An 18,613-nucleotide genomic window follows, 5' to 3' on the forward strand; every position below is an offset into this window, starting at 1 on the left:
CTAAGATGGATGAAAACTCTGGAGACAGAAAGCAGTAAATAGTAGCTTGTGCTCCGCACTGGCTGAAAGGCTGAAAAGACATAGTATTACAAAAGCCTTACTCTGCCCCTGTCAGGACTGAGGACACCTTCCACCACCATCCTTCCCTCTCCCTGCTGAAAACTGTGAACATCCCACTCCCAATCTATAACTGATGTGGTCTTTCACAAGGTTTCCAGCAGAGAACAGGCTAGCCCTTCATAGAACCCATGTTACAGAATTTTCTGAGATATGTATTAGAATACTGACCATGGGACATTACGGTTAATATACAGAATCACAGCCACACATAAAATGAAAAGAAGCTAACCAAACTATTGCCCCATAAGCAATCATATAGTGAATTTTTCTGACCTCTGATTGTTGTGAATTTCCTTCACTCTTTTCTTCTCCATCTTTAGCTGTCGATTTTAAGGATAGATTCTGAAAGATCAAACAAGTTATATTTACACATTTACAATTCAAACCAACTAAAAATTAACTGAAAGTCAATTTCAGAACAATGCAAATCATTTACTTTAATTACTAAAAAACTAAAAGAATATTTCACAGTATCAAAACATGGTTCACCACCTGACATTAAGATCATGGTTAGGTTAAAGAAGAGTTACAAAATTCATCAAGAAAATACCTAAATCCTCCTAACTAATGAAAGATGACATGCACTTTATGTGGTAGTGAGAAAACTGGTTTATTCTCCTTTCCTTCAGGTTTTCAAAGGTCTTAGTAATGCTCATTAAAGAGAGTTGTTAAAAGACAGTGCTACAATAGACGTTTATGTTAAGTGCCTAGGTCATTTGTGCAACCCATTTGTAGCACTTAAAGTATTCAAACATTCTAAAATGTGCTCTCATTAAAATAAATGTCCGTAGAGGAAGCAAATTATTTCCTTCTTCCCAAGTCTGTTATCTCCTCATCACTTTCTTTGTTTATCTTTTCTAAAATTGAGTTTTGAGCCATCTCCCTTTATATAATCCAAAAAGTAGCAACAAATCTCTCTGAAAAATGCTATATAAGATAATAATGCCTATCTAGCATTTGTGAAAACACTAACACATTATCAAACACATAGTAAGTAATCAGAAATTACTTATTTTTTCCTAGAAGTATTTAGTAAAATTAGATGGAGTAGTGGTTTCAAAAGTAAATTTAGCAAGGCTGGTCTTCAGGTTTCCGGAGTAAAAAAGTTTCTCTAGCTGAAAAGGCTAATACGAAATATGGGCAGTTCTAGCATCAGTATTTGGATCAGAAAACTACATGGAAGACTTGTGTTGATGCGATTTGTAAATGGATAAAGGAAGGCAGGTAGAGCACGTGAGAAACAGAAAGCACATGCTCTGTCACAATGGGAGAAGCCATCACTCAAGTCTAGCTGTCCACTGCCATGCAGCAAAGTAGGACCAGTGTTACCAAACCTCTCACTTTTAACAGAAGTTGGAAGTCTGGAATTTTAAGTTAAGTCCACAAATATTTAAATGTTGGTAATTAATTCAAATTTTCTAAATATTAGGAACAATGCTATGCAAAGAAAAAAAAAAAGTATGTGCAGGATTTGGCCCAAAGACTGCCAATGTGTAACCTCTGGAGAATGCTAAATTATGAAGATTGTAATAAACCCATGGTACACCAAGACTATTTATTCCTCTATAATTATGTATACTACATAGCGTACGTGTGTGTGTGTGTATAATGGATATTATTTAGCAATATATTATATAATATATTATATAATATATTATATATTACATAATATATATTATATATTACAAGTATTAATTATAATTATTTAATAATATGCTATATAATTACATATAAAATCCATTTGTAAGATTAAATAAGATCACATGGCTAATAACTGACAAAGCTGATACTAAAAAAGTAAAGCACTCCAGATCTTAGCTTCACAGGAGGTAGCCACTAAGCAAGGCTGCCTCTCAACATCCTCACCCATGTCTAGCCAGTCACATATGATGCAAATGCAGAGGTGACATATCAAACAGTTACAAACCTTTCTGTCTTTGTGCCATTGCTGATGCTCCAAAACTATGTTCTTGATATTGTCAAAAAAATCATCCTTTATCAAGCTGAGGGCTTTGTCTGGATTGGATCTATCAGCTGAAATTATATGTTTCATTCTCTGATAATGGTCATGAACATTCAGCATTTCCTAAAAGTGAAACGATGAGTCCTTTAATTCAATTTTCAAGGAGAAACTTAAAGGCAAAATCAGAACAAAATAAAATCACCTTCCAAAGTGACAGAGTTGAGAAGGAATAACATACTACAGTACATTGAAAATGATATAATTATGCAAACTAGTACAACAGTATTAATGAAGAGTCTGCTTTCCAGAAGTATGGAATCATTGAGTTCAACTTAACAAACATTAGGTAATACACACTGTATGCAGAAACGATGGGGAGAGATTAGTTAACATAAGATTGCATTCCTGGATGTAACAAAAATTATTTATAGTATAGCATACCTTTAAGTATTACTCCTGATAACTAATATCACATTTTGATTTCATATTGTCACATGAAGGATATTTACACAGTTCTTTATGCTCGGCCGGAAATTCCTATCTAACGACTCTCTCCCAATCCTCCACAGAGATGGGCTGACGTTCACAAATCTCAAAGCTCTGTGCCTGTCCCCATAAGCTTCCTCATTACCTCAGTGATAAGATTCAAGATTAAATGAAATAGTGATTTATGACACTTAAGGCATCATTTATTAGACCTTCCTCCCCCAGAAAACTCCAGACAAATGGGCAGGTATACAGGGTAAAGAGAAAGGGAGCATAAATACGGCAGGCGGACTTAAGAATCACATAAAACCAGCACTGGGACTTGGCTCAGAGACCAGCAGAGAACTATTCATCACAGATGGTCACTACAACCTCTGAGTCATCCCCAAGATAGGCTACTCAATGCATTTCTAGGAGATTTTGACGGACTCGATCGATATCTGTTCAAGGAATTCAAAACTGCTCAGGAGTGGTGAGTGCTCACATATGCAGGATCTTCAAGGGGGAAGAGTGTCCAGACATGGGAAGCCCCTAACTTTTTACACGGTACAATGTGCTATATTCCCATTATTTTACATGCACTACAATACAGGCCAAAGACCACTAGCTGGACCTGGTTTTGAGTCTGAATTCCGTCACTTGCTAGATTGTGACCCTTAGCAAATCCCTCCGTCTAAGAATCACGTTCCACATTTGTACAAAATGAAGTAAAGACGCCTAATGCACTACAAAAGTATTAAGTGAGCTTATACAAGTGGAAGTATTCTGTATGATGTAAACCACTATACAAAATCAAAGGATTAAGAAATAAAAGACAGTGTATGGTCTTTGGAGCTTTACACACCTGGACATTCAAATCCAGTGTCTGTGTCTTACTTTATGCAAATTATTCAACTTCCTGATCATCAGTTTCCTTGTTTTTATTTTTACTTTTTTTATTTATTCTTTTGGCCATGCCACGCAGCATGTGGGATCCTAGTTCCCCGACCAGGGATCGAACTCACACCCCATGCAGTGGAAGTGCAGAGTCTTAACCACTGGACTGCCACGGAAGTCCCTCAGTTTCCTTGTTTTTAAAACTGGGAAAATACTATCTCCTCTGCAGGGTTATTATGATGATTGGTGAGATAACATACAAAAAACATTCAGCATAGTTCCTGGCACATGGTGAATACTCAACATGTAATGCCATTATTATAATTGTAAATATAAATGAAGAAACAGATTCAAAAGTGAAATGATTTGCTAAAGGTCATATTTAAGTAGCAGAGTTGGAATTAGAAGGCAGATGCCTCAAAAAAATTGTAATTATGTATGGTGACGGATGTTAACTAGATTTACTGTGGTCATCATTTGGCAATATATACAAATATCAAATCATTATGTTATACACCTGAAACTAATATAATGTTATATCAATTATACCTCAATTTTTAAAAAAAATCAGATAATTTGATTCAATATCCTATTCTCTCATTTTATTATACCTCCTTAACCACAAAAGAGAACTAATGAGTGGCAGAATCATGACCAGAATTCAAGTATGCTGACATGAAGACTTAACAGCATTTGTAGGCAGTAGAAGGAAAATAGAAAAGTATTAAATTTAGGGATTATCAGTGAAAATGGGTCATGGCTATGCTAGGACAGGACAAATAAAGCCAACACAGGTATTGAAGGAAAAGGCTACCAAAGATAAAGATGCCAGAAAAAGTCAGGATGACTTCACACAGACTACTCCATTCCTAGAAGCTTCTAGGAATAGGCATTTCATAGCCTGGCCCTTCTGACCCTCCTCTCAAATCACCCTAAAAGAATATGGCTTTGTGCATCACCCCAGCTCTGTTCTCTAAAATCTCCCATACCTGCTTGCTGACATATACAATTTATTTAACAGAGGAATCTTTAATTCAACACATTGTAGTAAAAGAGCTTAAAATGAAAAAAAAAAAAAGCTTAGCAATGTATGTTGAAAAAAATGAACATTCTACCACTAAATTAGTCAACAATCAAAAATTACAACCAACTGGGTTCAAATCATCTTTTTTTCATTTGGAGAATACTGATAAGAACAACATCTTACTGTTATAGAACATTCTCTGCCTCTCTCTTTATAATTCACATCAGTACTTCTTGGCAAATCCTTTCTGGTATCCCAACATCTTTCACTCTCCGCGACGGCTATTCCAAACTTTCTCAACTCTTGGTTCTGGCAGGAGGCCTCTTAAAGTTCAGGCTATCGGGTCTGTTTGCCTTCTGCTTCTCTTCTTCACAACCAATTATAGGAATCCATTTTCACCTCCTTCCCAAGGTTTCAAAGGAAGAAGTGCCTTCTCCTGCTCGAGGCTAATCTCTCCACCAGGCCTTGGTCACAGACCCACCACCTCACAGCAGGGACTGTGCTGCTTCGCTTCTACACAAACCCTCCTTCTAACTGGCTCCTTACCCCAAACCTAAATATACACTCTAAGCCTCTCCAATCTCTAAAACTTCTAAATGATTCCCCTCTGCCAAAAAGACAAAATACAAATTCCCTCTATTATACAAAGTTCTTTTCTCACATTTATTTTTCTACATAATCTTCTCCCACCTCTTTCTTGCTCAATTGCTAGAGGGCAAAGATCCTAATTCTTGTTATACTTCATGAGATGTCTGCAAATGATATATTTCCAAGCCCAGTCCCAGCTCAGACAAGGCCTTTGCTATCCAACAAATAGGCACTGCAGCCATACAGAACCTTAGCTCCATCACTTCCTAACTTAATGTCTCTGTGCCTCAGTTTCCTCAACTTTAAATCAGGGATAAAAACACCTACTTTAAAAAAAATTAACAAAAAATTTTAAATTGTTTAAAACACCTAATTTGCAGGGATGTTGTTAAGGAGTAAAATAATATACACAAAACATCTTGTAGAGCTCCTGCACTATACCAAGTCTTTAGATATTTAGCAAACAATTTCCCTCTAACTGAGTAATTCTTAACATTTTGGGGGACATGAATACCTTTGTGAATCTGAGGATAGAGTACCTCACCCTAACCAAGCGTCCATATGTATAATAATTTTCAATACAATTTAGGGGGGAAAGGGATCCATGAAACTTTCAAGGCCATCCATGGACCCCAGATTAGCAATTCTTGCTCAAAAATAAAGTCAGTATACAGAGCAGACCCAGAGCACTTTCAAAAATCAATTTGCTATCTGAATTAGAAAATCATAGATGCAACCTAACGGCTAAAGTTATTAGAACATGGCAGCACCCAGAACACAGAGAAACATTTGAGCAAATCAAAGATCTGATCCCTCTTTCATTCCTGATATAGGAAAAGACTGAACAGGGTTCGGGGGAAAAGCAGTAACATTTACTAAGAAGAGTCTACTATGTGCTATAGGCCACACTCAGCACTCTTCAGGTACAGGTTGGTCTCGATTCTTACAACTGGATGAAATAAGGGTTGCAATCCTAATATTAAAGAGGGGGAAACTAAGGCTCAAAGAAATGAAAAACACATGACTAAGGCCCCCACCTGCTCATGCTCACTCTGTGCACTCTCTGTGTACGTATGAATCCGTTCTTTTGAAGACAGAATGGATCACTGATTAGAAGGCTGCAGCCCTTTAGTGAGGTTTTGTTTTAACCTCAGGGCAACATTTCCACTCAAGTAAAACTCTGTATCACTACTTATCAATGCAAAAGAAGATTTTTCTCAACATTGCACAACTCAAATGAAATACCAAAATATATCAGATGGAAAAGCTGTTTTACGACTGTACCCCTTATCCATTATTCTTGACTTCAAATTTTCGTTCCATCAAAATAGCTTCACTGTTTTCAGTGGTGGTGTTTTACACAAGCATTGTAAAAAGGAACTTAGGAAATGAACACATATTGTTAAAAAAATAATGTCACTAAATTCTTGCTTTATGACCTATCTAAAGTCAAATACAAATGGTGGTTTCAGTATTTGAATCTAAATATCCTTAGTCCAAGACAAGTCTTCTACATCTTTCTGTTTCTCACTGTGTTTCAAGATTTATTCCAGAAATTCTGATATATTTAGGATGTAATATTCCTGACACTTTAGAGAAGGTAATAGCATTCTATGATTGGTTAAAAGCATTAGAAAAATTTTCAGTATCCAGTAGATGAAGGTATAACCTCAATATGTAGTTAATAAAACAATTTTTTAAAAAAATTCAAGAACATAAGAACAAATTTACCTCTAATACATCAGAAGTGATAAGTTTCATTACATGATCATTTGGGTCCTTAAAGTCTTCAGTAACTTCAGCTCGTTGATTTTTTTTCTTCATTCTGTATGACAGCTAAATAATAATGAATGTCTTTAAAACAGATGTCTTTTAAAAGATATATTTTAAGTACTGAAATAAGTAAGCCAGCAGCAAAAACTGTCTATCAGTAAACATGGATGAAAAAAAAAGCAGCTCTAAGTATATATTTATTAAATAATCCATATTTCAAAGACTGTTAGACTTTTGAAATAACGCAACTTGTGGGATTTTAGTTCACCGACCAGGGATTGAACTCGAGCCCTCGGCAGTGAGAGTGCGGGGTCCTAACCAATGGACTGCCAGGAATCCCCAACACTGTTTCCTATTTTAAGAAGCCTTTCTTCGAGTAATGGAAACTATATAACAGTCTTTCCACTTTCTGGAGACTTAGGTACTTTACGGACAATAAAGCATAATTTCTCATTTTGAGAAACAATCTATTTTAGATAACATACCAATGTAGGCATTGCTGTAAAGTGAAATGCTCTGTCTAGTCGTAGCTTCCTAAAAATATAAGCTGCATCAAAATGTTGTGCATTTATCAAATCTTGCTGAAACTTTAAAATTTCATCCCAATCCTTCACGGCAACTCTAATCTGCAAACAAGAGGAATAAAAAAGTTGTTAGTAAATGTAAATCTTTTTTCACAAATGTATTATAATTTTGAAGCACTGGCATTTCTATTTAAATCAGTTGGTTGTGAAAATATTGTACCTGTTTCATATTTCTGCTGGAAGAAAACAACTCACCGAATATTACCTTTTGTTTTGGTTGACACAGCTGGGTGTTATATAATCCATATAGCAGATACAAAGCACAAACTCTGATTTGGAAGGTGTATGGAGGTAAAAAGTATCGCCAAGCCAAAGCCAAAGCTTCCTTTGTAAACGTGTTCTTTTCTAAATTTCTCATTCTACCACTAGAAAACAAAGAGAAAATATATTATGGCTGTGAAAAAAAATAACAGAAGAGGTATATACTTGTTTAAATAGCAGCTGCTAGAAAGTGGATGGGCATTCCACATCTGATCCTTTCATGATTTAAGCACGAAGACCTAATTTTCTGCTGTGCTTCTTACACTGAGACACTAGGTAAACATGATGCATCTTCCTAAAGCATCAAATTTATTGCTGAATTGGGAGCAAAAGGAGTGGGATTATAAATTATCACCGGTTAATAATTTAAAATATTTAATATATAAAATAACAATGGTAGGGGGCTTCCCTGGTGGCATAGTGGTTAAGAATCCACCTGCCAATGCAGGGGACACGGGTTCGATCCCTGGTCTGGGAAGATCCCACATGCCGTGGAGCAACTAAGCCCGTGCACCACAACTACTGAGCCTGTGCTCTAGAGCCCACGAGCCACAACTACTGAGCCCACGTGCCACAACTACTGAAGCCCCCGCACCTAGAGCCCGTGCTCCGCAACAAGAGAAGCCAACGCAATGAGAAGACCGCGCACCACAACAAAGATTAGCCCCCGCTCACCGCAACTAAAGCCCGCACATAGTAATGAAGACCCAACGCAGCCAAAAATAAATAAATAAATAAATTTATTTAAAAAAAAAAAAAAAAAGAAAGAAAGAATTGGGGTAACCCCAGAAAATATTTTCTAAACTACCACTTTTCCCAAGAGGGATTCAGTGAAAGATCATGGGTTTCAGAAACAGTAAGACATACTGGTTTCAATATCTACTCTACCACCTAGTTGCGTGATCATGGAGAAATTACTTAACCTTCTTAAACCTCAATTTCCTCATCTATAAAACAAGGATAATTACTGATCTCAGAGTTGTTCTACGGATTAAATACAGCTATAAATGCATTACATTTACTACCATTAAAAAAATTAGTTCCTCTCCTTTCATTAACTGTACAACAAACGGTTCTCCATTCTCCATCCCCTACAACGTACAAACTACACAGGTAGTTATTTTACATCAACTAAGAGAAAAGAGAGAACGTTTACATTTTATTCAGCAAAACATAGAGTTTTAATCACAAGGACTCATTCATTCAGTCAATTATTTAGCCTTTTCAATATTGTAAGCGTTACGCTAATGGAATACCAGATTCATCCAGTCACTGTTCTCACAGAGCTCAATCCAGTGGAAGGTAAATTTAAAAATAATAACAGTGAATATTTATTGAGCACTTAGAGTGCACTTACCATATAATCACAGTTAGTAGACTCTGATCAAATTCAGGCAGTTGGACTCCATAATCTATGCTCTTAACCACTACACTATACTGCCTTCTGAACTACACACGTATAATAAAATGTGGTTAAGTCAAGAGATAAAATAAGCACAAAGTGCTACAGGAGAAAGAGAGCATGAACACCTTATTTAGTCTAGAAGGGCAAAGGAAGCCTTCCCTGAGGAACTGTCATGTGAGCTTAAACCTGAGTGAAGAATAAGGTAGTTCGGCAAAAGGAGCTGCGGGTAGAGGTCTACGCTGAGGAAACGCCTGTAGAGGGCCGCGTGCAGACGCTGCAGCAAGAAAGCGAGTGCGTGGAGTGACTGGTAGATGAAGGTGCAGCGATGGGCAGAGGCCAGTCACGAAAGGTCTTGTCAGCCATGTTAGGGAATTTGAGCTGCACCCCAAAGGCAATGGAAACCACTTAAGGGTGGGAAGCAAGGATGTGACGTGAGCAAATTTGCACTTTAGAACTTCGGCGGTTGTGTGAAAAATGAATTCAATCATGCAGGGTTTTGTCTTTGCTTGTGTGTTTGTTTTTAAACATGGAGTTCTAAGAAAACGAGACTAGAGGAGGGCAAAGGATGGTGACCTAGGTCCGGGTGAAGCAGTGGAGGTAGAAGAGTTTAGAAGGGCGGCCAAGTAGAGCTATACGTATTAGGGAGGAGGCCGCAAATGGAAGGAACCCAAGCCAACGAAATCGCCCAGGGGAAGCGCGCGCGGCCAAGTACAGGTGAGAGCTCAGGGGAGATGGAGGTAGTGCTCAGAGACTGCCACTTTTCTCAGCCCTTCCCAGGTGCGGCGAAACGAAGGGGAAGGAAGAAACTCGTCACGCCGCCTCTGAGCGGGGAGGCAGGCGGGTAGCGGACAAGAAACACCCACCAGAAGATGGTCCCGAACTTCATACTCCTCCAGAGGTCGGTGAAGTCCTCGAAGCGCACGCTGTCCATCTCCTGGAAGCGGCTGAGCAGCGCCTCACAGTCTGCCTGCAAACCTGCAGGAGCCCCCATAGCTGCAAAGCTGGCACGCCACGCGCGGTCCAGCAGCCGATGGTAGCCGAGGAAACCAGGCTCTGAGCCCCGCCCCTTACGACAGGACGCACACACGCTCCGTGATATCCGGCCCCGTGACGTTACATCCGGTCCCGGCAGCTCCACCTCCAGCCGGGTCCGCCCACGACAGCGCGATGTTTACTGCGCCTGCGTCGTCGCATTTGCTTTTAGCAGCTCAGCTGTCTTAGAGGAGTAAGGTGGACGTGTTTAATTTCAGTAAAGAAGTTTACATCTCAAGTGGCCTGTGAGCCCAAGAAGGATTTTAGGTCAACATGAGGCTAGCTTATACAAATCGATATTACCCTTACTGTCCCTCTCCTTTAAAGTGATCCTAGAGTGACAGAAGTCAAGTTTTACAGCTAAGGAGGAAAAATTCCTAACCTCAAACCACCCTCGCGGGGAAAGAGGATCTAAAGAAGGTTTACTGAGAAGCAGACTGGACTAATTCTCTTACAGTCTGTACCCACATAATACGGTGCTTAATGTGTGGCTCTCTCTTTGTAGCGCTAACAGTCTTCTGCAGCCTCTCTTGAGTAGCTCTTGTAAACATCTCCCCAGCACCACCACAATCTAGCACAGTACTTAGCAGAAAGTACTGTATCGGCTTTATATATACTTACTTGATTATTTGGTTGAATTGGTCTTGTGTGTACACACCATCTCCTAGCTTCTCTCAGGAGCTAGCTATCAAGTAGTATTTTGTACCTTTCACTATTTCTCTGATTGCATGTCATGCTATTCTTATTCTTTAGGAGAGATATCCAAAAAGCACAAGGGCTTTCTGTCTGTAGATGAGGTTCAACTCACTTAACTTTCCTGATATTGATCTTTTTAAAAAATTTTTTTAATGTAATATGCGTTACAGGAAAACTTACGTAACATGTCTGAGTAAAAAGCATAGCAGGAATACGAACACGTATGTACCTTCTACCTGTATAGGAACCAGAACATGACCAACACCCATCACATCAATCTCTGAATTCCTCCTCTAACCTATTCTCCTGCCTCTGCCATTAGTTTGGTAATGACCACCTTATTTTGTTTCTCATTCTCTTGTAAATATTTTATCACACGTGTACGGATCTCTAAACAATATATTGTTTAGTTGTGGTTGATTTTGAACTTTACTAAAATGGTATTGCAATTTCTAACATATAGTCTTTGAATTGCTTTTTAAGTTTAATAATGTTTCTAAGATTCATTTGTTATTTCTTGTAGCTTTAATTCATTTATTTTCACTGCTGCCTAATATTCCATTGTGTGAATAAACAGTTTATCCATTATTTCCTCAATGCAAATTTAGGTGGGTTCCAGATATTGCTGTTATAAACAATATTACTATGAACACTTTTGTACCTGTCTCCTCTGATGTGTAGGATTGCCAGATAAAATAAATGACACCAAATTAAATTGAACTGCAGACTGTTTCTGGGGTTACTATTTACTTCCAAAGGTCAATTTAGATTTTGATACACTAATACCATACCCTAATCACTACAGCTTTTTTTTTTTCTTTTCCAAAATCTTATCTAGGATGGAAAATCCTTTCATCTTATTCTTCTTCAGGAGTATCTTTTCTTTTTTGTATGCTTTTCTTTTCTTTTAACATCTTTATTGGAGTATAATTGCTTTAGAATGTTGTGTTAGTTTCTGCTGTATAACAAAGTGAATCAGCTATATGTATACATATATTCCCATATCTCCTCCCTCTTGCGTCTTCCTCCCATCCTCCCTATCCCCCTCTAGGTGGTCAAAAAGCACCGAGCCGATCTCCTTGTGCTATGCAGCTGCTTCCTGCTAGCTACCTATTTTACAATTGGTAGTGTATATATGTCCCTGCCACTTCCTCACTTCGTCCCAGCTTACCCTTCCCCTCCCCATGTCCTCAAGTCGATTCTCTACATCTGCGTCTTTATTCCTGTCCTGCCCCTAGGTTCTTCAGAACCTTTTTTTTTTTTTTTTAGATTCCATATATATGTATTAGCATACAGTACTTGCTTTTCACTTTCTGACTTACTTCACTCTGTAAGACAGACTCTAGGTCCACCCACCTCACTGCAAATAACTCAATTTCGTTTCTTTTTATGGCTGCGTAATATTCCATTGTATACATGTGCCACATCTTCTTTATCCATTCATCTGTCGATGGACACTTAGGTTGCTTCCATGTCCTGGCTATTGTAAATACAGCTGCAATGAACATTGTGGTACTTGACTCTTTTTGAATTATGGTTTTCTCAGGGTATATGCCCAGTAGTAGGATTGCTGGGTTGTATGGTAGTTGTATTTTTAGTTTTTTAAGGAACCTCCATACTGTTCTCCATAGTGGCTGTATCAATTTACATTCCCACCAACAGTGCGAGAGGATTCCCTTTTCTCCACACCCTCTCCAGCATTTATTGTTTGTAGATTTTTTTGATGATGGCCATTCTGACTGGTATGAGGTGATACCTCATTGTAGTTTTGATTTGCATTTCTCTAATGATTAGTGATGTTGAGCATCCTTTCATGTGTTTGTTGGTAATCTGTATATCTTCTCTGGAGAAATGTCTGTTTAGGTCTTCTGCCCATTTTTGGATTGGGTTGTTTGTTTTTTTGATATTGAGCTGCATGTAAATTTCAGAGATTAATCCTTTGTCCCTTGCTTCGTTTGCAAATATTTTCTCCCATTCTGAGGGTTGTCTTTTTGTCTTGTTTATGGTTTCCTTTGCTGTGCAAAAGCTTTGAAGTTTCATTAGGTCCCATTTGTTTATTTTTGTTTTTATTTCCATTTCTCTAGGAGGTGGGTCAAAAAGGATCTTGCCGTGATTTATGTCCTAGAGTGTTCTGCCTATGTTTTTGTCTAAGAGTTTTATAGTGTCTGGCCTTACATTTAGGTCTTTAATCCATTTTGAGTTTATTTTTGTGTATGGTGTTAGGGAGTGTTCTAATGTCATTCTTTTACATGTAGCTGTCCAGTTTTCCCAGCACCACTTATTGACGAGGTTGTCTTTTCTCCATTGTATATTCTTGCCTCCTTTATCAAAAATAAGGTGACCACATGTGCGTGGGTTTATCTCTGGGCTTTCTATACAGTTCCATTGATATATATTTCTGTTTTTGTGCCAGTACCATACTGTCTTGATTACTGTAGCTTTGTAGTAGAGTCTGAAGTCCTGGAGCCTGATTCCTCCAACTCCGTTTTTCTTTCTCAAGATTGCTTTGTCTATTCGGGGTCTTTTGTGTCTCCATACAATTTGTGTAATTTTTTGTTCTAGTTCTGTGAAAAATGCCAGTGGTAGTTTGATAGGGATTGCATTGAATCTGTAGATTGCTTTGGGTAGTAGAGTCATTTTCACAATGTTGATTCTTCCAATCCAAGAACATGGTATATCTCTCCATCTGTTTGTATCATCTTTAATTTCTTTCATCAGTGTCTTATAGTTTTCTGCATACAGGTCTTTTGTCTCCTTAGGTAGGTTTATTCCTAGGTATTTTATTCTTTTTCTTGCAGTGGTAAATGGGAGTGTTTCCTTAATTTCTCTTTCAGATTTTTCATCAGTAGTGTATAGGAATGCAAGAGATTTCTGTGCATTAATTTTGTATCCTGCTACTTTACCAAATTCATTGATTAGCTCTAGAATTTTTCTGGTAGCATGTTTAGGATTCTCTGTGTATAGTATCATGTCATCTGCAAACAGTGACAGCTTTACTTCTTCTTTTCCGATTTGGATTCCTTTTATTTCTTTTTCTTCTCTGATTGCTGTGGCTAAAACTTCCAAAACTATGTTGAATAATAGTGGTGAGAGTGGGCAGCCTTGTCTTCTTCCTGATCTTAGAGGAAATGGTTTCAGTTTTTCACCATTGAGAATGATGTTGGCTGTGGGTTTGTCATATATGGCCTTTATTATGTTGAGGTAAGTTCCCTCTATGCCTACTTTCTGGAAGGTTTTTTTATCATAAACGGGTGTTGAATTTTGTCAAAAGCTTTTTCTGCATCTATTGAGATGATCATATGGTTTTTCTCCCTCAATTTGTTAAGATGGTTTATCACATTAATTGATTTGTGTATATTGAAGAATCCTTGCATTCCTGGCATAAACCCCACCTGATCATGGTGTATGATCCTTTTAATGTGCTGTTGGATTTTGTTTGCTAGTATTTTGTTGAGGATTTTTGAATCTATGTTCAGCAGTGGTATTGGCCTGTAGTTTCCTTTCTTTGTGACATCTTTGTCTGGTTTTGGTATCAGGGTGATGGTAGCCTCGTAGAATGAGTTTGGGAGTGTTCCTCCCTCTGCTATATTTCTTCCAGAGTATCTTGACTGTTCTTGGACCTTTGCTTTTTCATATAAATTTTAAATTGAACTTGTCAAATTTCTCTAATAGTACCATTGGGATTTTGATTGAATTGCATTAAATCCATGTCACTTTGAGAAGGATAACATTTTTATCATATTGAGTCTCCCTATCCTATAAGTATTTAAGTAATCTTTAGCATCATCAGTAAAGTTTTATACTTTTTCATGCATGTGGATCAATTCCCTGAGCCTATGCACACAGTCACAGTGTGATGATAGTGGTTTTAGCAGGGCTCTCTTTGACTGTCTGTTTCCCTGGTCTTTCCGTTAAGCTGTCTGCCTCTTTTGGTATCACACCCAGCTAGTAGACTCCACTAAATGCCAGCCGATTGTTCTACTGCTTTTGACAATGTCCTGGGGGCATGAACTGCTTCATAGTCCAATTATATTTAGGTTCCTTTGCAGAGATAGCCATTGAATGCAGTCTTGAGGTTTGTTCTGATCCCAGAGGGCTCTTCTTAGTTGTCTCTTTCTCGGGCTCTCTCTGGTAAACTAGCTGGTCTGCAGTTTAGTTTCTTGCTGCATGGAGCTACCAGCCTCCTCTTAATTACTTGCCACCAAAATATGCATTGTTTTCAAGAGCACCTTGAAGTTTGAATTTTCTCACACTCTTCCAAATAAAATCAGTTCCTCTCGGGAGAACTTCAGAGTTCTCTGTTCTAGTGGACTTTTCTCTCCCCTTGGGCAAAATCTCTGAGCCAATGCTCAAGCTGGGAATGGGGACTGTGTGCCATGTCTTTCAGAGTGATACCCCTGCTTTATAAGCAGGGTTCTGGAAGGGGGCATTAGCTTCTGCCTCTCGAGCTGCCTCTCCTGGCATGGAACCCCCATGTGAGCTGTGTGAGCTGGAGCGAGGGTGACTGGGGTCCCAGCACTCATAGCCTCCTGAATCTGGGATAGGGCCTCTGTCCTATAAGTAGTGTCTGAAAGGAAGAAAGGAGTTCCTAATCTCTCCAATCTGTAGGACATACTTATCTGGAATTTAACGTTTGCAACATGAAGCTAAGGAGGATGAGAAATGCTGGCAGCTTGGCTCTCCCAAGGAGGTCCATAGCATTTTTACTGAGATCTGGGGGAAGAGTGAGCCCCACCTTCTTGGCCATGCCCGCCCAGAGTGGAGCTTTTGTCATACTGAGCAGGGTGGGGGAGGCAGCAGGTCATGGCTCAGGTGCCACTGACTCTTGCTGTTCCTACCAAGATTTAGTAGGTTTTCTTGAATAAATGTTTCTTCATCTGCTGTATGCCCTTCAAACAATTTCAAGAAACTTTAAATTGTTGTTGTCTAAAATTTTCACCAGTTACAGTTGTTTCACGGGGTAGTAAGTCCATAGGGCTCCTCATACTGCCATTTTCCTGGGGATGCATTTAAAGGCAACTCAGGTTTTCAACCATCTAATGTAGAACAACTCACCTCAAGAAGATAATTAAAATTTTAGTGTGATAAATATGAAAGGGGTGGGCACAGCACAACATGGGAACACCTAGGAGAAACTCCTATCCAGTCCCTGAGAGGATAAGCTTTCTAAAGTAGAGCTGAATTGTGAAAAATCAGGGAAAGAATTAAGAAGATGAAGATGAAAATAGGAAGAGTGCTGCTGATGCAGAAAAAAAGCAAGTGCAAATGCGCAAAGAGGAAGAGAGAATGTTAGGAAGTTTTATCACTGCAGCACTGGATGCAAAAGAAATAAGTTGTAATATTTGGAAAAATAGGCAGGAGATCCCAAGGTCTGGAATGCTTTGTGCTGGGAGATTCCCCTCCCCCCCCCGAAATTCTTAGTGTTCTTGTACATTATGAGCCTTCGGAGTGAAGATGCTTGAATATAAGTCCTAAAGACAGAAAACTCTGAAGAGGTTTAGAGACTTATCTCCCCTGGAGGCATTTGCTTGCATTCCAAGGCTGTAAAGAAAAGACAGAGACCCTCCTTTCTCCCCTCCCCACAGAAAAATTTGTTTACATTCCTTAGATGGGCAGATGTGCCAGCTGCTGTATATAAGCTCCAAGTCTCATAATTTGAGGGTTCCTCTCTTGTGGTACAAACCCTGCTGCACATACAGGTGAATATCTGGCCCTCACTGTGTAGCCTGTGGGGAATTGGGGCACCAGGGAACCATAATTAACATGCTCTATGAATAATAAATGGTCTGTTCTGTGGTCTAGAGGTCTGGTGTTTCTGTGTGTGTGTGTGTGTGTGTGTGTGTGTGTGTGTGTGTGTGTGTGTGTGTGTGTGTATATATATATATCAGATCCTCACAGTTTTGGACTTAACACCAAATATAAAAAGCATTTGAACTATCAGCTAAAGACTATCAATAGCTCTGAATATTTTAAAAAATGTTTTTTCTGTTAACAGGAGTAATCATATTTCCTATACAATATTATAAAGATACAGAAATGTATTATTAGTAAAAGTCTTCTGATACTCCACTCCTCAAGGACAATTACTATTTTACATTTGCAATTTTTAAGTATGGAAATAACATAACCCTAGTTTTGTTTTAGGAAGATTGGTTTAGCAACAGTGCAGTGCAGCAGGGATGGGGCAGATAACAGGGGAGGTATAGGAAACCCAGGCAAGAAAGGATGAGGCTGTATTAGTGGACATGTAGAGAATGGTGTAAATTAAATACCTAGAAAAAAAAAAAAAGATTGTGTGTCACTGACTTTGACGATTTGATAACACTAAAGCATTACTGTTAAAGTTTTAGGTGTAATAATAGTATTGCGGGTATGTCAAAAAAAGAAGATAATTTTTAGAGATACATACTGAATTATTTACAAATGAAATTACATGATGTCTAGAATTTGCTTCAAAATAATGGGTGGGGAAGGGAGGCATGCGTAAAGGTACTGATGAAAAAAGCCACGAGGTGAGATTTTTGAAGCTGGTACTGTGGCTGATGCTGGATAAGGCACCCAGATGTCTCAGGAATGACTTACCCTTCTGGCTGCTGGGAGTGCGGCAGCAGGTGGTCCTCAGCTGTCAGTCCTCCTTGGGGATTGTCTCAGCGGAAGAAAAGCGCCCTCATCAAAGGTCATTTCTTCTGAGGGCAGCCCACATTCAATGACTGATCACTGTAGGGGCCTCAGCCCTCTTTGTAACTTGGTACCCCTCTCAAGGATATCCCACAGCTCCCATGTGGCTGTTGAAAGCCTCTGTTGGGACTGCATCTCAACTCAGTTTCTCCCTCTGCCCACTTCTCTTTTTTCCTGTCCGTGTGTTTTTCCTTAAAACACTCCCTGATAAATGTCCTGCAATCTCCATCTTGGAGTCTACTTCCCCAAGAACCCAAACTGCAGAGACACTTTTTTTTTTTTTAAGTATTTGTTTATTTATTTATTTATGGCTGTGTTGGGTCTTCGTTTCTGTGCGAGGGCTTTCTCTAGTCGTGGCAAGCGGGGGCCACTCTTCATCGCGGTGCGCGGGCCTCTCACTATCGCGGCCTCTCTTGTTGCGGAGCACAGGCTCCAGACTCGCAGGCTCAGTAATTGTGGCTCATGGGCCCAGCTGCTCCGCGGCATGTGGGATCTTCCCAGACCAGGGCTCGAACCCGTGTCCCCTGCATTGGCAGGCAGACTCTCAACCACTGTGCCACCAGGGAAGCCCTGCAGAGACACTTTGACATCATTATACTATTCTCTTTACTTTTGTACATGTTCAAAAGTTTCCATAATGAACATTTAAGAAAAGGACAGCATCAGACTGGATGTGGTGGATAAGGGTAAAAGTGACAAGTTTTGTCTAGGGCTCTGATTTTGGAGACTGGGTGGTGCCATTCACTGAGCAGGTGATGCAGGAGGAAGAGCCATTTGGAGGGCATATGAAGAGTTAGTTTTTGTTTTTGTTTCTTTTAGGATTTTACTTTTTTTCATCATTTTATTTTTTAACATCTTTATTGGAGTATAATTGCTTTACAGTTGTCTGTTAGTTTCTGCTTTATAACAAAGTGAATCAGCTATACATATACATACATCCGCACATCTCCTCCCTCTTGCGTCTCCTTCCCACCCTCCCTATCCCACCCCTCTAGGTGGTCACAAAGCACCGAGCTGATCTCCCTGTGCTATGTGGCTGCTTCCCACCAGCTATCTATTTTACATTTGGTAGTGTATATATATCAATGCCACTCTCTCACTTTGTCCCAGCTTACCCTTCCCCCTCC

General features: G+C 39.1%; 1 protein-coding gene across 1 annotated transcript in view; it reads right to left on the reverse strand.

The window, feature by feature from the left end:
* The window catches only part of SNAPC1 (small nuclear RNA activating complex polypeptide 1), a 31,523-nt gene extending 13,742 nt beyond the window's left edge, over nt 1–17,781 (reverse strand). The window contains exons 1-7 of the mRNA XM_068544383.1: nt 17,391–17,781; nt 9,944–10,296; nt 7,620–7,779; nt 7,316–7,456; nt 6,789–6,893; nt 2,048–2,206; nt 394–462 (exon numbers count right to left, since the gene is read on the reverse strand). Of these exons, the coding sequence (XP_068400484.1) occupies nt 394–462; nt 2,048–2,206; nt 6,789–6,893; nt 7,316–7,456; nt 7,620–7,779; nt 9,944–10,071 (762 nt within the window). The 5' untranslated portion in view covers nt 10,072–10,296; nt 17,391–17,781. The remainder of the gene's footprint in view (nt 1–393; nt 463–2,047; nt 2,207–6,788; nt 6,894–7,315; nt 7,457–7,619; nt 7,780–9,943; nt 10,297–17,390) is intronic.
* Nucleotides 17,782–18,613: the final 832 nt, after the last annotated feature.

The sequence above is a fragment of the Eschrichtius robustus genome, chromosome 1 (assembly GCF_028021215.1).
Source record: "Eschrichtius robustus isolate mEscRob2 chromosome 1, mEscRob2.pri, whole genome shotgun sequence".
NCBI classification, from domain to species: Eukaryota; Metazoa; Chordata; class Mammalia; order Artiodactyla; family Eschrichtiidae; genus Eschrichtius; species Eschrichtius robustus.